Source organism: Giraffa tippelskirchi, chromosome 11 (genome assembly GCF_054371585.1).
Source record: "Giraffa tippelskirchi isolate mGirTip1 chromosome 11, T2T-mGirTip1v1.2.pri, whole genome shotgun sequence".
Taxonomy (NCBI): domain Eukaryota; kingdom Metazoa; phylum Chordata; class Mammalia; order Artiodactyla; family Giraffidae; genus Giraffa; species Giraffa tippelskirchi.
The window spans coordinates 148,772,440-148,793,710 of NC_137285.1; the positions used below are offsets into that span (position 1 = coordinate 148,772,440).

General features: G+C 47.7%; 1 protein-coding gene across 1 annotated transcript; it reads left to right on the forward strand.

Annotated features, from left to right (window-relative positions):
* Positions 1–13,342: 13,342 nt before the first annotated feature.
* OR6Q1 (olfactory receptor family 6 subfamily Q member 1) lies at positions 13,343–14,287 on the forward strand. Its single transcript, XM_081539049.1, is given in 1 exon segment — positions 13,343–14,287. A coding segment is annotated over 1 exon segment (945 nt).
* The last annotated feature ends 6,984 nt before the right edge of the window (positions 14,288–21,271 follow it).

Here is a 21,271-nt window from a genome sequence, read left to right on the forward strand (position 1 = left end):
AATAAGTTAAATGATAAAAGGTAGTTAACACATCCCTACTATCTCTTTTTCCACGTATTGGGAAACTTAAGAATGCAACTTTGAATCACTCTGAGTAAAGATAAATAGATGCCACAATAATAAAATATTTATAGCTGAACAATAATAAATGTACTAAAATTAAAAAAATTGCTTAACATAGCTAAAGTGGTGTCTAGAGGAAAATATACATCTTAATTGCATTTTGTTATAAATGAGAAAAAAGAAAATAAATGTGTTGGAGTCCACTAAAAAACAAAAAGAACAATGAAGTAACTTATTGATAGAAGAAGGGAAATAAAAAATACAAGAGAAGAAGTTAATTAAATAGAAATTTAGAGAGTACACAAAACCAAACACTTGTTCTTTGAAAAAAGGAAGATAATGAAATAGTTAAAGAGCTACTAAAACTCATCAAGAAATAGAGGACATGCATATAAAGAAGTAATAAGAACAAAAACAGGTTGGTCATTACCCATGAAGTTGTTAAATATTTTGAACATCCCCCTGGATATAGAACAGAAGAGATATTATCAATTAATGAGAAAGGATATTATCAACATGAGGAAAAACTAAAATTTGATCTCTGCTTCATGGCATAAGCAAAGATTAAGTCCAGGTATTTAATCCATATCAAAAACCTCAGTACAAAAAAAACCCACCTAGACATTTTTAGAATAAGGTTTAGAACAAGAGCACAAACCGCACAGGAGAGATAAGTGCGTTTCACCACATAAAACTTCACGATGTTGCACCAAGTCAAAATATTGGGAAAATATAACAAAGTATGAGTGTTAGAGAACACACAAAATTTCTACAAATAATTGAAAATGGTGGTGGTGCTGCTGCTAAGTTGCTTCAGTTGTGTCCGACTCTGTGCGACCCCACAGTCGGCCGCCCACCAGGCTCCCCCGTCCCTGGGATTCTCCAGGCAAAAACACTGGAGTGGGTTGCCATGTCCTTCTCCAATGCATGAAAGTGAAAAGGGAAAGTGAAGTCACTCAGTCGTGTCCGACTCTTCGAGACCCCATGGACTGTAGCCTACCAGGCTCCTCCGTCTATGGGATTTTTCAGGCAAGAGTACTGGAGTGGGTTGCCATTGCCTTCTCCGAAAATGGTGTTACTCAACAGGAAAATGAAGGAAAGCAATGTACAGGAGAGGAAATCCACGTGGTCAACAAGCATTTGACATGATGCCTAACGCTCCATTGGTCAAAAGTGTAAGAGGCTGCATCACCCTGGGCGGGCTTTGAAAGAGAAATATCGTAAGTAACTCTCAATCACTGCTGGTGGGAAGGGAGATGGGGAAACTCTTTTAGAGAGCAGTTGGCGTCATCCGGTGGTGTGGGAGCTGCTCATTTAGGTGTACACCCAAGAGCAGCAGTTCTCAAACTTGAGCTTGTCTCATCATCACCTGGTGGGTTTGTTAAAGCACCCAGGACTGGGCTCCACTTCCAGAGTTTCTAACCCAGGAGGTCTGGGGATGGAGCTGAGGATGTGTGTCTAGCAAGTTCTCAGGTGCTTCTGCTGCTGTTGGTGGGGCCACGCTTTGAGGACACTGCCTGAGCCTTTTGAAGACGTGCACATGAGTGCTTATGGTGGGGCCTTCCCCTGCAGGGCGTGCAGATTCGATCCCTGCTCAGGGAGCTAAGCTCCCACATGCCTGGTGGCCAGAAAGCCAAAGATCATAACACAGAAGTAGTATTGTAACAAATTCATTGAAGACTTAAGAAAAAGAATGCTTATCCTTAGAGAGAGCAAAAAATCAGAAACGCCCACCACAAGAGAATGAAGAGAAAATTATGCTTTTTTAATACAACGGAATGTACATAGAAATTAAAGTGAATGAAACTATAGATGCAAATATTACATAAAAAATGAAAAACAATGTTCTATGAGAAAAGCAAATTACAAAGTGATATATGAAGTTTGATACCATCTATGTACATTTTAAAGAAATGCAATTTTAAAATAATATAATGTTTATGGATAACAAATGGTATAAATCATGTCTGAGCTGGATAATGCCAAATATATGATACTGGTTAATTCTGAGCAAAGAGTGACAGTGATGGCATGCAGAAACGGATAAACAGATAATAAATGTACAACTGTACGTGAATTTTAAATGTCTTTCTTTCATCTAGCTAGCTATCTAACTAGTATTTATCAGTTATATTTTTTTACAAAGAAAGATCCTAAGTAAATATCGCTGTTTTAGTTCAGGCCGCTGTAACACAGTACCGTTGACTCGGTGGAACACAAACAACAGAAATTGATTTCTAACAGTTCTGGAGGCTGGAAGTCTGAGATCAGGGAGTCAGCACAGTTGTGTCTGGTGAGAAAACCCTTACAAGTTGCAGACGGCCAAATATTTGTTGTATCCTCAAATGGAAGAAAGAGGGCAAGAGAGCTTTCTGGAGCCCCCTTTTAAAGAGAATTAATCCCATTCATTAGGATTTCATCCTCCCGACCAAATTACCCCCCAAACATCCCAACTCCTAGTATCATCACATCAGATATTAGCATTTAACATGTGGATTTTGGAGAGACACAAACATTCAGTCTGTAACAACTGCCAAAGGCTAATATTTGATAAAGCTAGGAAGTGGGCATAAATTTATCATTGTATCATGTTCCTTCTTGTGTATACATTTGAATAATTTGAAATGTTTCATGATAAACATGCATTAAAAAGAATACCTGCAAAAGCACCAGGCCAGGCTTTGTTTCTGGATGTTGTTAAAGACGAAAAACATAATTTTGAGACGTCTGAGTCTCTGCTGTGAAATGAGAGCTAGATACAGTGCCACGTGCATGTGAGCCGGCTAAGTCGCTTCAGTCGTGTCTGACTCTTTGTGACCCCATGGAGTGCAGCCCGCCAGGCTCCTCTGTCCATGGGGATTCTCCAGGCAAGAATACTGGACTGTGTTGCCATGCCCTCCTCCAGGGGATCTTCCCAACCCAGGGATCAAACCCACGTCTCCTGCATTGACAGGCAAGTTCTTTACCACTAGCACTACCTGGGAAGCCCATACAATGCCACATACTCCAGCATAATGATATACAAAAATTAAAACTACCAGTGTATGTCTGTGTATGTGAAAGGTGCTCAGTCGTGTCCGACTCTTTGCGACCCCATGGACTATCCAGTCCATGGAATCCCCCAGGCCAGAATAATGGAATGGGTAGCCTTTCCCTTCTCCAGGGGATCTTCCAACCCAGGTCTCCCACATTGCAGGTGGATTCTTTACCAGCTAAACACAAGGGAAGCCCAGTGGTGGTCTCAGATCTCTTTCCAGAGGAATGGTAAGGGCCTCAGCTTTACACTCGTGTCTGTGTTCCTCTTCTTTTGTCAAAGAGTTGGTTCCACTGAATCATCCCCTCTGTGTCCTGGTTTTTGAGTTGGGCTGTTGATTCCTCAGGCCAGAGGAGACTAAAAGGAATATGATCATTCAAAGCCTCTTTTATTACCCTCACAGAGGAGAATTCTGCCTCTAACTGCTCACTTTCGGACTTCGGTAGTGTAAAACTGGGACACCTGATAGAGAGATAGAACTTAAGGAGCTGGCAGGACTGGGTTGGTTTGCATTGTCAGGGCAGAGGATCATGGTAAGATGTTCTGGAAGGTGAGAGGAGAGGAGGAGAAAGACAGGAACCCATGGGACCTGAGTTTGAGAGCAGAATTTGACACTTGCCTCTGTTTCCTTGGTTCTCTAGGCTGTTCCTCCCTCCTGAATGTCCTTGGGCTGCTGGCATGATGGTCTTCTTAACTGCTTTTAAAAAGAGTTATTTATTTGACTGTGCCAGGTCCTCTTTACAGCACATGAGATCTTTGTTTCCATCTTTGCTGTGGCATGCGGAATCTAACTCCCTGACCAGGGATCGAACTTAGGCCCCCTGCATTGGGAGCCCGGAAGCGTAACCATTGGACCATTAGGGACGTCCCCCTAATTAATTGCTTTTAATCAACCTAGTATGTTGGTGCAGAGGATGGTTTTTGTACTCTTGGGAAGTAAGAGTCTCTGTCAGATTGGGTCCGCTTGGGTCAGAACTGGAAAGGGGTTTTCCCAATGAGCACAGATATGGGTGTGATACTGTTAAACATCCTCCCTGCCTAGGGAAGCCCAGAGTTTTATGTGCAACCGTCTCATGTTCACTGTTGGGGGAGCGGACCCTTGCTTTATTTGTCTCTAAGCACATCTTTGTCAGGTAGTATTATCTTCCTAACTTTAGAGATGAGGAAACTGGCGCAGAGAGATTGACTTCCCCAAAGTAGCACATCCATGTAGAGGCTTATGTGGGATACAAATCCAGGTCTGTGATGTTTTACACTGAGTTATACGGAGCTAGGTTTGTGAGATTGGGTAAAACTGTCAGACTTGGTTAGTTGGGAAGATAGCTTTATTATTTAGTTGGCACCTGAAACATTAAAGCTGGACCCAAGTCATAGGAAATCAAGGGAAATGAGCCCATATGTATGCTAAAGAACTACTCAGCTCCAGAGCCCTGTTGACTTTGATTCAGCAGTTTCCTATGATCCAACAGTGGAGGAGGACTTGGCAGCCCACTCCAGTATTCCTGCCTGGGAGATCCCAGGGACAGAGGAGCCTCGTGGGCTACATCCATGAGTTCAGACATGACTGGGCGACTAGTCAGCAACATGATCCAGCAGGGTGGGTTCTCAGCATCCCTGATGTTCCTTTTGCTTTACAGTGAAATGACGTCATGTTGCCTTTATATGGAAAAGGATCTGTCAGCCTGTAGGTAACAATCAAATGTGCTCTGAAAGGAAGGCAAGTTGGCATAGTTACATTCAGGATAGGGCTTCCCAGGTGGCACTAGTGGTAAAGAACCCAGCTGCCATTGCAGGAGATGTAAGAGATGTGGGTTCCATCCCTGGGTTGAGAAGAGCCCCTGGAGGAGGGCATGGCAACCCACTCCAGTGTGCATGCCTGAAGAATCCCGTGGACAGAGGAGACTGGAAAGCTGTGGTCCATAGGGCCACAAAGAGTCAGACATGACTGAAGTGACTTAGCTCTCAAGCACGCACGTTCAGGGTAAAAATGATGTTTGGTCACAGCTTCTATGGGACTCTGGACTTCATGCGGATTGAGGCTGGGTATTTCACATTTGAATTACACATAGCCTGAACCAAACGGGCTATTTGGTCATACCCATTGTTATTAGTGTAGATTTTCCCCACCTGGGGATAAAGGGCATGTAGGTGGGTGGGGAAAACCGACCTACCCTAGTAGAGGAAGACCTCATTGTAACCTTGGTAGTCTGGAACTCTTGAGATATCATTTTACCCTACTCCAGAGTAGTTAGGGCTTCCCAGGTGGTGGGTGGTAAAGAGCCCGCCTGCCAATGCAGGAGACACAAGCCACAGTGGTTCAACCCCTGGGTTGGGAAGATCCCCCAGAGTAAGAAATGGCAACCCACTGCAGTATTCTTTCTGGGAAATTCCATGGACAGAGGAGACAGGCGGGCTACAGTCTATGGGGTTATTGAGCGCACACACAGGGGGGTCAGAGCCACAGACCTTGACGGAGTCTAGCTGCCAGGCAGCCTTCCTAGGTTGGCCCCTGTTGGTGCTGGTCCAGCTAGTCTACAACTGGGACTCCCAGGTAGCTTTCGCGTGCCCTGTGGGGCAGGGTTTTCCATGATTGATTATCTTTGCTTTGTTGTCTGAGCGTCCTGAACCTCCATGGAGAGCTGATCCCATGGGCCACCCCCAGGGTGTGAGAGGTACGTACACAGGGGATGAGTTCTTTTATAGCCGGCGACAACTCCTGTTTCTTCCCTTTCCTGGTTCAGCTGACGGGGCACCTCTGCCCCTCTCTTTGGTTCAGAAAAGATGTGATCCTTGAACTGGGGACTCAGTGAGACCCAGTGGCCTGCATTTGCCACCACTCCCGAGGTCCTGAGCACGCTGGGACCTGTGGGTTCTGCCTGGAGTAAACGCGGAGAACGGGCAGGGGTCAGTGAGTGACTCTTCTGGGGATTCACGGGCACCTGGTTATGGGCTCTTTAGCTTCTGGTTGACATCAAGGCTGGGAACTAACAAGCACAGGGCAGGCAGAAAGTGGCAAACGGAAAGCTCATCATCAGCCAAACCCTAGTGTCAAGAGCCTTCACTCCAAGGTCCCCCAAGGCCGTCTTCAGTGTCCCCAACTCGTCATCTCATCTTTGTCTCTTTCAAAAACTCTTTTGCAGAGTCATTATGGTTTTATTTATGTTCAAAAAATTTTTTAAGAAAACATTTGTTTTTGGTGAGCTTAATTGCTTCACAATGTTGTGCTGGTTTCTGCCATATACCAACATGAATCAGCCACAGGTATACGCATGTCCGCGCCCTCGTGAGCCCCCCGCCCATCCCACCCCTCGAGGCCGTCACAGAGCCCTGCGTTGAGCTCCCTGAGTCATGCAGCAAATTCCCACAGGCTCTGCTTCAATTCCTCCCACCCTCTCCTTCCCCCGCTGTGTCCTTAGTCTGTCCACTGTGGTTTTCAATATCAATCTACTCAAGTGAGGAAACTGAGGCATACAGAATTCAACTGATTTGCTTCAGCTCACATAGAGAAGGGCTGTCAAGGGGCCCTTGGGGCTAGGCCCCCTTCATCTCTGCCTGCTCTCTCAAGACACCTCAAATACACCTACAGCGTAAGCAAAAATCAATTTTTTTATTATTCAAGTGCAACTTCAAGGCCGCACCCAGAGCCCTACTGAGGTTGCCATCCCCAAGGCTTTCCCTTTATTGAAATTCTGCAGTCATCACTAGACTATCACGAATGGAATCAACATAATAAGAAGGGCTTCCTGGAGTCTGTTTTTAAAGTTTTCAAAGAGCCTGCACATTGACTATGCATTGATTCACATAATGTCCTGGGAGTCAGGAAGAGCAGGTATTATTCCTATTTAGGAGCTCAGAAAGCTCTACCCACCTTGGATCCTTGCTGCTGCAGTGGGCTTGCTGGTTTGCCTTGGGACTGGGGTCTCTGCCGTACATATTCCCATTTCTTTTCTATGTCTCTGTTTCCCATTTGTCCCCTTCGTGAGGAGGCTGTCCGTGAGTAGCTTTGAGGGACAGGTCATGCCTACTCAGTTTTGAAGAAGCTGGAATAATGAGAGAAGCTCCCAGGTAACTGATCAGGTTTGGTTTCAGGAAACCCAGCTGCCGCGGAAGCTGGTTTGGTGGAAGACGGCGGGCTGTGCTCAGATGTGGCTGTGTTCTCACCTGGACTCCGCCACTTCCCAGCTGTTGAAGCAGGCGGTGGGATCGCCACACGCTGGCTGCCTCTCTGCAGCCACCTGGCAACTGGGGAAACTCAGGCCTTGGTGGAGTGAAGTTTGAGAACAGCTGATATAAGACTGTTTTTTGGGAAACTTAAATTCAGGAGCTCAAATCTCTGCGACCCCATGGTCTGTAACCTGTCAGGCTCCTCTGTCCATGGAATTCTTCAGGCAAGAATACTGGAGTGGGTAGCTATTTCCTTCTCCAGGGGATCTTTCTGATCCAGGGATGGAACCCTCGTCTCCTGCATTGCAGGCAGATTCTTCACCGTCTGAGCCACCAGGGAAGCCCCCCAAATTAAATCTAGTAGCTGAGAAAAGAAACAATACGCAGAAGTCGACTCAGCGTGTGTCTCAGCCCAGGCCGGTGAGAGGAGGCTGCTCCGGCACGCGGGCCTTGCTCTTGCATCTTCCGCCTCGGAGCTGACTGGCAGGAAGGGGACTCCAGCATCTGAACTGATGGCTCCTCCGTAAGGGTTGGTGGGCTCCCCCCAGCCCTTCCCTTCAAACCGGCGGCTGGACTTGGAAAGGAAACAGCTTTCTGGGTCGGCAGAATGCTCCGCGGGTATCCAATTGTTTTTACCACAATTTATTTACATGTACAATTATTTAATGTACAATTTATTACAAATAAATATCAGTGTATTTATTGCACGCAGACTGCATCCAGGGACTCTTTGTGGCTCTGCCAACACAATGATGAGCAAACAGACACAGGCACTGCCTTCAAGGAGCTTACTTGCCTGCGTGGTGTTATAGACAAACAAACAAATATCTAACCGATGACAATGAAGCCGTGACCAAAAATATCAAGGGAATCAGTGGGTCAGAGAGTGACGGGAGCTGCATTTTCAGATGGGTGGTCAGAAGGGGTCTCTTTGTTTAGGAGAATTGAAGGAAGTGCAGGAGGAAACCATGCAGAAGGGCAGAGGGAACAGGAAGAGCAAAGGCCCTGAACTTTCACTTAATGCTACTTCCTTCCTAGACCAGCCCTGCAAATACTCTTGTTATGCCCTCCACTGGAGGATGGGAAAAAATGAAGCTCAGCAAGACAAGGAACTTTCTCCAAACTGCCGCCAGGGTGGGGCCAGGATCCAGTTCATCTTCTCTGATTCTGGAGACGGTGCTGTGACCTCGGGGGGCTGTCTGTGTGCCTGAAAGTGGGGTGACTGTTGCTGTCCCCCTGCAGGGACCCAGAGCAGAGAGGGGGCGGGGAGCCTGCCCGGCGCGCACTGCCTGCTCCCCGTGGCTCGGTCGCTGTTTTCTGAAATCGTGGTCTGGTCTTAGCACGCTCCTCTTCCGAGTCCTTTCTCCCCGGGGCCGCGTCTCCCGGAAGCTGGGTACAGAGAACCGGAACGCGGGGAAATCCAGCCTCTCCCGCCGGGCTCAGCCCGCAGCTGCAGGGACCCATCGTAGCTTCCCTGCGTGGGCTCCACACTGTTTTTCCATGTTTTTCAGGGACAGCCCCAGCCAAGGGAGCAGCACCTTTGAGGGAACTAAATCAGCTCAGGTTGCGGGGTGGCCTTCGCTCTTCGTTCAGACTGTTCCCTGTGACCCTCTCCTCCCCGTGGGGGCCGTTTGTTCCCAGCTCGGCGCCTGGTTGACAACGTTCTCTCAGCCTCGCAGAGGAAGCCGGGCCGGTTCATAAGCCTGGCGGTCTCACTGGGTTCCCGGCGGCCACTGGAGCCCGAGGGGGTTCTGCCAACCAGGCCCCGAGGCGCAGAGAAGCGAACCTTACTGCCAGGGCCAGCCCGAGGGTGCGGGTGTGTCATTTGGTGACATGAGATGGCAGAGGGAGGTGGCACGAGGTGTGTGTGTGTGTGTGTACACGTGTGTGTGTGCGTGCGTGCGCATGTGTGTATGCATGTGTGTGTGCATTGTGTGTGTCTGTGGGGGGGGCGAAAGCACACGCGTGTCTGTCAGATGTGCTGGGACTTGACTCCCATCTTTCTTGCTCACCGTCTGGCTCTTTATCGGAGTTGGACGACTCCTGTTCTTGGAGGCATGACTGATTTCCTCAGGGAGCCCGGCTCCTTTGCGTGGTTCTGTTGTCCACTGAGGTCTGAGTTACGTGTACTGAACTGAGCCGGTGAACAGGGAGGGAGTTAGCCTGAAGAGAGGGGGCAAGGCTCACCTGCTTCTTAAAGATCCCAGCCCGGCTCAAGAGGAAGGGGATATATGTAAAGATACAGCTGACTCATGTTGTCGTACAGCAGAATGAAATATAACATTGTAAAGTGATTGTACTCCAGTTAAAAAAGAGTAAAATCACACACACACACATCAGTTCAGTCAGTTCAGCTCAGTTCAGTTCAGTCACTCAGTCGTGTTTGACTCTTTGCAACCCCATGGACTGCAGCACGCCAGGCCTCCCTGTCCATCACCAACTCCCAGAGTTTACTCAAACTCATGTGCATTGAGTTGGTGATGCCACACACACGTCCCAGCCCACAAATTAAATACATCATTGTCTGAAGACAAGAAGGTGGAAATGTAGCCCCTGGCCCGGCTGCCACTAACAGCGGCTCACAGCTCACAACGAGGAAGGGGAAGTGTGGGCCTTTGCTGTGAGCATGTTTAAAATATCCTACTTTTTTTACCTCCTCCACCAGCAGCTGAGTAATAAAAGCTGTGCTTTCAAGGTAACAACTGGATTTTATGCAAGCCCCCACAGGTTCTGGCATCCTCTCTCTAAGCAATGGATGAGAGAATTGACACTATTAGAAGGCAACACCTGCTCTGTGCCAGGTCCCATGGTGGAGTCTGGGGGCACCTGTTCTCTGCCTGAATGCCCCTCTGGTACAGCTGGCACTGAGTTGGTGTCCTGTGCATTTTTGTGGTCTGATCTGCATACGCATCTGGAGGAATGAGAAAAGTCTTCCTACTAAACGATGAGACTATCAAACCTGAGTCACACCAGGAAGGCTGGCAAGATTGAGAAATAATCCTAACAATTCATGGATGAGACAACCAAGCCGGTGAGTCACAGGGCTGGGGACTGATCCCAGATCTGTTGGACTCTAAATCTTGTGCTTCTAATGACTATGGAAAAGAATGAACGTTTCTAAAAATGCTTTGCTATGAAGGCAGGCTTCTATCGCATCTGTGCGCAGGAAGGAAGGGCATTTGGGAAGGGTGAGCACTGCCCCTAGGATGCTACATCATAAGCCAAGTTGCAAAGGGGCGAAGTGTGCAGGAACGGTACTCTGAAATTTCCTGGAGTCAACAGAGGCACGAAGTGTCTGGGGCTGCAGTGCAATTATTTGTTCAGGAAACCAGTGTTTACAGACCCCCCCCACCCCAACCCCCTGCACTGTGGGGAGGTCAGAGCCCGGATTTAGGTGTGGTGAAGATACACGCAGGAATCTGAAGACTTTGACCTTGTTTCTTTCTGATTTTGTATCTCTACAAGCTTTCATTGCCAGGAAATCATGAAATGTTGATGCCAGAGGGAACCTGGCATCAATTACTTTTTAGAGGAAAGAGCAAGGGTTTTAGATCTTGGCAAACCTGGATTCAAATTCCAGTGCAGGCGTTTGTAACCACAGGCAAAACATGATTTGTTTCCCTCCAAAGGTTCAGCGGTATTGACTAATGTGTCCGAGGTTGCACAACCGGTATGTAATGCTTTCAGTTATCTGCTGCTGTTTAAGGAAGCTCTCCAAAGCCTAGCGGCTGTCAGAAATGATGCTCAGTTATCGAGCTCACGAATCTGCAACTTGGGGAAGGCCCAGCAGGTAACGCTGGTGCCAGCTGGGCCAGCCTGCCCGGTGCTGGAGGGTCTCTGCCTCAGATGCCTCATTCACCTGGCTGGCATGTGGTGTCAGCGGTGAGTGGGAGGTCAGGACCGGGCACTGAGGACGGAGTGCCTCGCCACCTGAGGGCCTTGCCGCAGGCTGCTTGTGCTGCCATGGTGGCTGCTTGGGTGCCATGCTTCCTCCAGGAAGCAGGCAGAGGAAGCTGTGTTTTAAGGCCTGCAAACTGCCACAGCATCGCTTCCATCCTACTCGGCTGTGAAGCGCTTCCCTGGTGGCTCAGATGGTAAAGAGTCCACCGCAATGCAGGAGACCCAGGTTTGATCCCTGAGTCAGGAAGATCCCCTGGAGAAGGGAATTGTTACCCACCTCAGTATTCTTGCCTGGAGAATCCCCTGGACAGAGGGGTCTGGTGGGCTGCAGTCCATGGGGTCGCCAAGAGTTGGACATGACTGAGTGATAAAGCATGCACACATGCTGCTGTAAAGCAGCTACAATACTCAGGTTCAAGGGGAGTGGCCATTGACCCCACCTTTTTCTCTTTTTTAAAAAAAATATTAAAATTTTTTTAAATTTTGTAAATTTTAAATTAAAAAGGTTTAATTGAAGGATAATGGCTTTACAGTGCTGTGTTGGTTCTACTGTGCAACAGTGTGAAGCGTGATCCGTGTACATATACGTCCTTCCCCATGAGCCCCCCTCCCACCCCCATCCCCTCTAGGTCATCACTGAGCACCGAGTCGAGCTCCTCCGGCCCCACAGCGGTTTCCCACTAGCTGTCTGCTTCACGCACGGTCGGGTAAATGTGTCAGTCCTACTCTCCAGTCTGGCCCTCCCTCTTCCTCCCTCCATGTGTCCACAAGTCTGTTCTCTGCGTCTGCGTCTCCATTCCCCCCTGCAAATAGGTTCATCGGTACCATTTTTCTAGATTCCACACATATGTGTTAATGTATGACATTTTTTGCCACCTGATGTGAAGAGCTGACTCATTTGAAAAGACCCTGATGCTGGGAAAGATTGAAGGCGGGAGGAGAAGGGGACGACGGAGGATGAGACGGTTGGATGGCATCACCGACTCAATGGACATGGGTTTGGGTGAACTCCGGGAGTTGGTGATGGACAGGTTCCCTGGCTCAGACCAGGGAAGTCCAACATTAAAAAAAATTCCAGGATAAAGTCAACATTAAAAAATTTTCTGTGATATGTATGTATGTACTTCTATTGAGGTATAGTTGATGTCCAGTATTATATGTTCAAGTCTGCAATATAGGGATTCACAATGTAAAGTTTGTATTTCATTTATAGTTATTGTAAAACATTGGCCATATTTCTTGTGCTATATCCTATAGAGATAAATAAGCTAACTTTGTAGCTTATTTATTGTATACCTGGTACCTTGTACCTCTTAATCCCCTACCCCTAACTTGCCCCTCCCTGCTTCTCTCTCCCCATGAGTAACCACTAATTTGATCTCTACATCTGTGAGTCTGTTTCTGTTTTGTTATACTCATTCGTTTCATTTTGATTCCACATATAAGTGATAACCTGCAGCGTTTTTCTTTCTCTGACTTATTTCACTAAGCACAATACTCTGAGTGTCCACCAACAGATGAATGATAAGTATAAACACGTACGCACACAACGGAATAGTATTCAGCCATAAAAAAGAATGAAAATTTGCCATTGGCACCAACATGAATGGACTTGAAGGGTATGAACTGCTAATATTTATTAATCCAATCATGATAAATACTTTAGAGGGATTATCTAATTTGAATTTTCACCGCAATGCTGTTAGCTGGGTTCTTTTGTATTTGAAGTCAGGAATGCTTGACCAGGAAACTGAGCTCTTAACTCCTATGGTAAACTACATCTACTTGAAGTTTCCCAGATGCAGGTTGTTCTCGCTGAAGTCCGAGATTTTATCCTTTTTCTATGTCTTCTCTACTTCTCTTTTATCTCACCAACTTATGCTTATTTTTCAGGTTCCAATTTAGCCAGTCATTCCCCCAGGAAGACTTCCCTGATTCTTGAAGACAGGTTGCACTCCCCATTAATATTCCGTCTTATTTCTATCTAGCACTTTCCACTTTGTCCTGAAGTTATCTGTTTTCTGGAGCCCCTCACACGCTATCCATTTTCTTTTTTGGGGGGAGTTAAGGCGAGCGTCTTGATTTTATTTTCCTCTCCAGAAGTGAAAGATTGTTCAGTCCAGCATCTCACAGGTTCTCCCTGAGTTGTCCTTATCTACGAGGCTATGAGACCCCTCAGCTATGCAGGCCGACACCCCAAACCAGACGCACGGGATGGAGTTTGTCATGGTGGGCTTCGCTGGGGTGCGTGAGACATGCCTCTTCCTCTTCTTCAGCACGTACGTGCTCACCTCGGTGGAGAGCTTGGCCATCATCGTGGTGGTGGGCTTGGACCGCCGCCTCCATAGACCCACATATTTCTTCCTGACGCACTTGTCCTGCCTTGAAATCGGCTACACTTCAGTCATGGTGCCCAAGATGCTGGCTGGTTTCCTTGGGGTGGCTGGAGGCCAGAGGATCTCCTACACAGGCTGCCTCTCCCAGCTTTTCATCTTCACTTTCCTCGGGGTCACGGAGTGTTTCCTGCTGGCCGCCATGGCCTACGACCGCTACGTGGCCGTCTGTCTGCCTCTCCAGTACGCGGCCCTGGTGTCCTGGGGCGCCTGCGTCCGTCTGGCAGCCACCTGTTGGCTGGGGGACTTCCTCACCCTCGTGTTGCCCATCTACCTCATGTCCCGACTGACATTTTGTGGCCCCACCGTCACTAACCACCTCTTCTGTGACGCCTCACCGCTGCTGGCCCTGGCCTGCTTGGACATCGCCCTGAAGGAGACCGCAGACCTCCTGGTCTCCCTGGCCGTGCTCCTGGTCTCCTCTGCGGTCACTGCCGTGTCCTACGGCCGCATCGTCTGGACGCTGCTTCGGATCCGCGAGGCTGCGGAGCACAGGAAGGCCTTCTCCACCTGAGCGGCCCAGCTGACGGCGGTGAGCCTCTTCCACGGCATTCTCTTCTTCACGGACGTCTGCGCCAGAGCAGCCTCTTCCATCAGCTTCAACAAGGTGGTATCGGTCTTCTACTCCATTGTCACGCCCATGCTCAGCCCCCTCATCTACAGTCTTCGAAACCAAGAGGTGAAGGGAGCTCTGGGAAGAGCCTTCTCCTGCAGGTCTTGGAAAGGTCAGTGAGGTGTTGTGGGGGGTGGGATCCTTGCCTAGCTTTTTAGAAGCAGAGTGGTGAGGAACAGAGGCCTAGGAGGCAGGAGTCATGGATTCAGTTTACTTCAGTCGCTCAGTCGGGTCCAACTCTTTGCAACCCTGTGGACTGCAGCACACCAGGCCTCCCTGTCCATCACCAACTCCCAGAGTTTACTCAAACTCATGTCCATCCATTCGGTGATGCCATCCAATCATCTCATCCTCTGTTGTCCCCTTCTCCTCCTGCCCTCAATCTTTCCCAGCATCAGGGTCTTTTCAAATGGGTCAACTCTTCCCATCAGGTGGCCAAATTATTGGAGCTTCAGCTTCAGCATCAGTCCTTCCAATGAACACCCAGAACTAATCTCATTTAGGATGGACTGGTTGGATTTCCTTGCAGTCCAAGGGACTCTCAAGAGTCTTCTCCAACACCACAGTTCAAAAGCATAAATTCTTCTGCGCTCAACTTTCTTTATAGTCCAACTCTCACATCCATATATGACTACTGGAAAAACCATAGCCTTGACTAGACAGACCTTTGTTGACAAAGTAATGTCTCTGCTTTTCAATATGCTGTCTAGGTTGGTCATAACTTTCCTTCCAAGGAGTAAGCGTCTTTTAATTTCATGGCTGCAATCACCATTTTCAGTGATTTTGGAGCCCAGAAAAATAAAGTCTGTCACTGTTTCCATTGTTTCCCCATCTATTTGCCGTGAAGTGATGGGACTGGATGCCATGATCTTAGTTTTCTAAATGGATTCAGTATTCAGTATATTAACTTGTAATATACTGAAAACTAAATCCAGAAATTAACAACCATTGGTACCCCAATGCTGGGAAACATTGAAGGCGGGAGGAGAAGGGGACAACAGAGGATGAGATGGTTGAATGGCATCACTGACTCAAAGGACATGAGTTTGAGTAAACTCCGGGAGTTGGTGATGGACAGGGAGGCCTGGTGAGCTGCAGTCTACGGGGTCACAAAAAATCAGACATGACTGAGTGATTGAACTGAACTAGTGTCCCCAAAACCTGCCCTCAGCAGACCTCTTCCCAATCATAGACTCCTCTTCCCCAAAATGGTAACCACTCTTTAGACTTCCATAGTTATCTTACCTTTTCTCTTCTGAGGGTTTAAAACCTAAGAAAGCAAGCCTCAACACTATACGGTTCACCTCGAACAATGCTTAGGGGCACTGACTCTCCAAACAGTCAAAAATCAAAGTATAACTTATAGCTGGCCCTCCGTATGCAAGGGTCCTCGGTAACCATGCTTCTGTTATTTTTATTAAAAAAGCTTTTTTGGGGGTATAGTTGATTTACAAAGTTGTGTCACTTTCAGGTGTACAGCAAAGTGAATCAGTTATACATAAACACATACCCACTCTGTTTCAGATTCTTTTCCCATATAGGCCATTACAGAATATTGAGTAGAGTTCCTTGTGCTACACAGCAGGTCCTTGCTAGTTACCTATTTTACGTATAGTAGTGTGTATGTGTCGGTCTTGAAAGTGAACGTGAAGTCGCTCAGTCGTGTCCGACTCTTTGTGACCCCAGGGACTGTAGCCCACCAGACTCCTCTGTCCGTGGAATTCTCCAGGCAAGAACACTGGAGTGGGTGGCTATTTCCTTCTCCAGGGGATCTTCCTGACCCAAGGATTGAACTCGGGTCTCCTACATTGCGTGTCAGTCTTAATCTCCCAATTTATCCCCCCCACCCGCTGGTAACCATAAGTTTATTATCTACATCTGGTAATTCTATTTCTGCTTCTTTGCATCTTTAGGGTCAATGTCCCCTTGGATGTTGGCAAACTAAGGCCAAATCTAGTCCAGCTCTTATTTACAACAACGTGTGAGCTAGGAATAGTTTTTAAATTTTAAGTGGCTGAACACAAATCAAAAGTAGAATACTATTTCATGACATATAAACATTTTATAAGATTAAAATTTCAGTGTCTGTAAATCAAGTTTCACTAGAACTCAGTCATACCTTATGTCTTGTCTAGCCTGCTCTTGTGCTCCAGTGACAGGTGTGAGTCATGACAGAGACCATTTGCAATCCCCAAGGGCCTTCTTACTCCTTCCATGGCCAACATTTGGTCCCACTGGATAAGAAGGGTGGTGTTGCTGTTCAGTCACTCAGTCGTGTCTGACTCTCTGTGACCCCATGGACTGCAGCATGCCAGGCTTCCCTGTCCTTCACTATCTCCCAAAGTTTGCTCAAACTCATGTCCATCGAGTCAGTGATGCCATCCAGCCATCTCATCCTCTGTCACCCCTTCTCCTCCTGCCTTCAACCTTTCCCAGCATCAGGGTCTTTTCTAATGAGTTGGCTCTTTGCATCAGGTGGCCAAAGTACTGGAGGTTCAGCTGCAGAGTCAGTCCTTCCAATGAATATTCAGGACTCATCTCCTTTAGGATGGACTGGTTGGATCTCCTTGCAGTCCACGGGACTCTCAAGAGTCTTCTCCAGCACCACAGTTTGAAAGCGTCAATTCTTCGGTGCTCAGCCTTCTTTATGGTCTAACTCTCACATCCATACATGACCACTGGAAAAACCATAGCTTTGGTTATACGGACCTTTGTAGGCAAAGTGATGTCTCTGCTTTTTAATATGCTGTCTAGGTTTGCCACAGCTTTTCTTCCAAGGAGCAAGAAGGGTGAGGATACAGCAGAGAGGGGACACAGCCCACCTCTTAGTTTTTCCACTAGATGTGGCAATCATCATTTTTACTCACCTTTCTTGGTGAGAAGTTAGCCACAGGTCACATCTAATTGCAAGGTGGCACAATGGTAAATAATCCACCTGCAATGCAGGAGACGAAAGAGACATGGGTTCAATCCCTGGGTCAGGAAGATCCCCTGGAGTAGGGAATGGCAACCCATTCCAATATTCTTGCCTGGAAAATCCCCGGCAGAGGAGCCTGGTGGGCTATGGTCATGGGATTGCAAAGACTCAGGCACGACTGAGTACAGACAGCAAAAGAACTGTGCAAACCATACTGAATTCATTTTGTCAGCTCCACCTCAGGCCTGCAGTCCAACCCCACCCTCGTTTCCATGTGACTCAGCTTTAGCCTACTCACAAGGAATGCACCCAAGTAAGGTAAGTTGCCTCTCAACTTGTATTCTTGACTTCATCTAATATGAAAATCGAAAGCATGCCGTTTGCTGACGCAGATGGTTAATGATCGTGGAAATGCAGGGAAAAACTCCTGATCCTGGTGAGGCAGACATGTTTCTCCCTAGCAGTCGATTCTATTTTTAGTTTTGGCCCCTTTAAATTCCCCTGTACTCCTTTTGGAGAAATGTGGTGCAGCTGCAAATGCCTCTGGATCATCGTCTACCCGATCCTGCCTGTTTGTAAGTCACCAACAATAAATTCCATGATTGCACTTTATGTAGTTGCCTGCTTTGATTTTTGTTCTCAAAGTTCCTGCTCAGCTCAGAGGTTATTAGGCAATATCTCTGCCTCCCAACAAGAGTCCATAGGTGGGCAGACAGATGCCTGCTGCAGTTTGCTTACTGTGGGAAAAGGGTGAGCACATTTTGGTAGACAACCAGCAGTTTCCACACAAAGTCCCCAGAATCACAGCTGATTTTCCACGTGGCCCATGTACTTATCTTCTTCGTATCAACTTTTTCTTATTTTAAATATGGACTCAGGGATCTCCCTGGTGGGCCCGTGGTTAGGATGGAGCACTTTCACTGCTGGGGTCCAGGTTCGATCCCTGGTTGGGGAACTGAGAACCCACATGCTATGAGGTGAGGCCAAAAAAAAAAAAAAGAAAGAAAGGAATGTGGACCAAGCCTCCTGCTATACCAACCGCGTGGATCTCTTCTGTGGCCCCGCATCCTTCTTACCCCTTGCAGTTGTACCGGGGCTCCCACTCCTTGTTTCCAGGCTTTTCAGTCTTTGGTCAGCCTCTTCCTTTTCAGTGTTCACATTCCAAGCCCATGGCAGCTGGTTTCTAAGTCACGTTTGTCAAAATGCTGGGATGCTACGACTCTCTCTCTCTCTCTCTAGACAGTCTTCTTATAATCTATATCCTTGTTTCCTTTGTGGTTTCATCTTCATTGGCCCAAATAAAATTATTGGCTGACCATGGGCAAGATAAAAGCATTTTTAAAAATCAAATTTATGTGTTTATTTTTGGTTGTCTCATTGTAGTGGCTTCTCCTGTTGCTGAGCGCGGGCGCTTGAGCTTCAGCAATCGTAGCAGGAGGGCTCAGTGGCTGCCGTTCCTGGGCTCTGGAGCCCAGGGTCAATAGTTGGGACTCACAGGTTTAGTTGCCCCATGGCATGTGGGATCTTCCCAGATCAGGGATTGAACCCGGGTCTTCTGCATTGGCAGGCAAATTCTTTACCACTGAGCCACCAGGGAGTCCCCAGGGTTTGTTTTTTTAATCTCCTCTTTCATTTCTTCAGTGACCCATGGGTTTTTTGGTAGCACACGATTCAGCCTCCGCCGTCTGGTGGGTGGCGGGGGATCCTGGCAGTAATAAGCCGATTCAGCCTCCGCCGTCTGGTGGGCGGCGCAGCACCCTGGCAGTAATAAGCCAGAGGGAGGATTCCCAAATGGCGCTTGCCAGCACTGTGGTTGGTCATCACCAGGTTGGATGAGCGCCCCCAAATGGGCGCTGCAAGTGTCTGGTGTCCCCAGGGTGAGACCCAGTTGCCTCCTGCCTGTCTCAGAGACTCTTCAAGACAGCTGATGGGTTTAGCCAGGCTCCTTTCAAACGACTGCTTCCGCTTTAGGTTTGGAGCCTGTTTGATTCTGTGTGTGTCCTTTAAGAGTGGTGTCTCTGTTTCCTCTTGCCCTCCGGCTCTCTTGAAAGTAAACCTCGCGGAACTTCAAAGCCAAAAGTTCTGGGGGCTTATCTTCTTTGCGCAGGACTCCTGGGGCTGGGGAGTCTGATGTAGGGCTTGGACCCCTCTCTCCCTGGGGAGAATTTCTGCAGTTGTAATTAGCCTCCTGTTTGTGGGTCACCTACCTGGGGGTATGGGTCTTGGCTATATCATGTCTCTGCCCTTCCTAATTGTTTTGTCACGGTTCTTTTTTGTAACTTTAATTGCGAAAGCTCTTTCCTGCTAGTCTTCAAGACTTTCTCATCAATAGTTGCTCTTTCTCATCAATAGCTGTAATTTTGTTGTGCCCGTGGGAGCAGGTAAGCTCAGAATCTTTCTACCCTGCCTTTTGACCACTGCCTATTCACTTCTTGCTTCCCTTGTGGCTCAGCTGGTAAAGAGTCCACCTGCAATGCGGGAGACCTGGGCTCGATCCCGGGGTTGGGAAGATCCCCTGGAGAAGGGAAAGGCTACCCACTCCAGTATTCTGGCCTGGAGAATTCCATGGACTGTATAGTCCATGGGGTCGCAAAGAGTCGGACACGACTGAGAGACTTTCACTTTTCACTATTCACTTATAAACAGTTTCACAATAGATATGTTTAGTCCCCTCTGATCAGGTTAGGTTGGAAATGTTGGCTCACAAGCTCTTTGTAAAGACATTCTTTAACCATTTTGAAGTTTCCTTCACATGACCTAGCTTGTAGCAAGGGTCTCATAAAAGTTTCAGCTATTAGGCAGTCAATCCAGAGAATCAGGTTTGCCATTATGTATAATTTTACTGAATTATTCAATGGACACTCTTACTATGTGCTGAGTAATGTTCTAAATGTCTTATAAATATTAATTCATTTACTCCTCATTGATAACCCCACGAAATAGGTGCTATTCTTATCTTCCTTTACACACAAGGAAACAGGTACAGAGAAGTTAAGTCACTTGTCCACAGTCACACAGCTGGGGCGATGGAAGTGCCGCGGCTCGAAACTTACTCATCTGACTCTCAGTATCTGCACAATGATGTCCTGGATTCACTGGCCCCTCCTTTGGCATCAGTCCCTGTTCCTTATTGGTAAAAGGTCAGGGTGGACTTGATGACTTTATTTACTTTTTGAGTGTTTTGTAAGTGCTGAGAACCTTCACATTTTTTTTTCCCATTTTATTATCACAACAACCCAGAGAGAAAGGCTTAGTCTCATCTTTACTGGAGGAAACTGAGGCTTAGAGAGGCTAAGTAACACGCTCAAGTCCCTACAGCTACACCATGGAGGGGCAGGAGGATTTGAGTCAGGTGTTTCTGACTTCTTTCAACTATTCTACCTTGCCACCTCCTCTCAAAGATCTCTTCCAATGCTACCTTTGCAGAAGTTGATTCATTCATTCATCAAACAACTATCCTGTCTCCTCTTTGCATCAGGCACTGGCTGACTGCTGAGGGGTCACAGACTGAATGAGATCAGATGTTTCCATCAAGGGCAATATTATTTGCAAATACATCTCATGTCCCTCTAACAAATGGAGGACAAGAAGAGAAGCGAGTGAGTGACAAAGAGGGTCCAGTCCAGTGCAGGGCTCAGAGGGTGGAGTGTTTCCTACTGAGGAGCTTAAGGAAGGCAGCCTTGAGCAGGTGGGATGCCTTTCTGCCCACTACTGATTTTCTCACTTGAGATGATGCCTGCCAAGCATTTGTTCTTTTGTGTTTTTTCTACACGGAGAAGGATGATGTGGCATTTGGGAAGGAAGAGGCAGAACAGGAGACCTGCTTCCGATGCCAGGATGGCAGAGACCTCCAGAGGCACTGTGTCCCTGCCTTGGGCACTCCTGTGTGTGGGGATGAAGGACACCCAGACACAGGAGCAGATCAACGTGCTGAGCATGATACGCTTGGCTTCACTGAAGGTGTCAGATAGCCGGCGGGGCCGGAAAGACCACCAGCAAGCTGACCAGACCGAGCAAGCCCAAGTAACCCAGCATGGCGTAGAACAGTTTCAAGGAGCCCCTGTCAGGCTCTGTAGAGGTCACAGGTCGTGGGGGCCATCTTGTCACCCAGAGTGGACATAAGGTTGCCTGGATCAGGGAACAGACCATGGGGACAGTTTTGGAGAGAACTGGCCCCAGAACTTCCT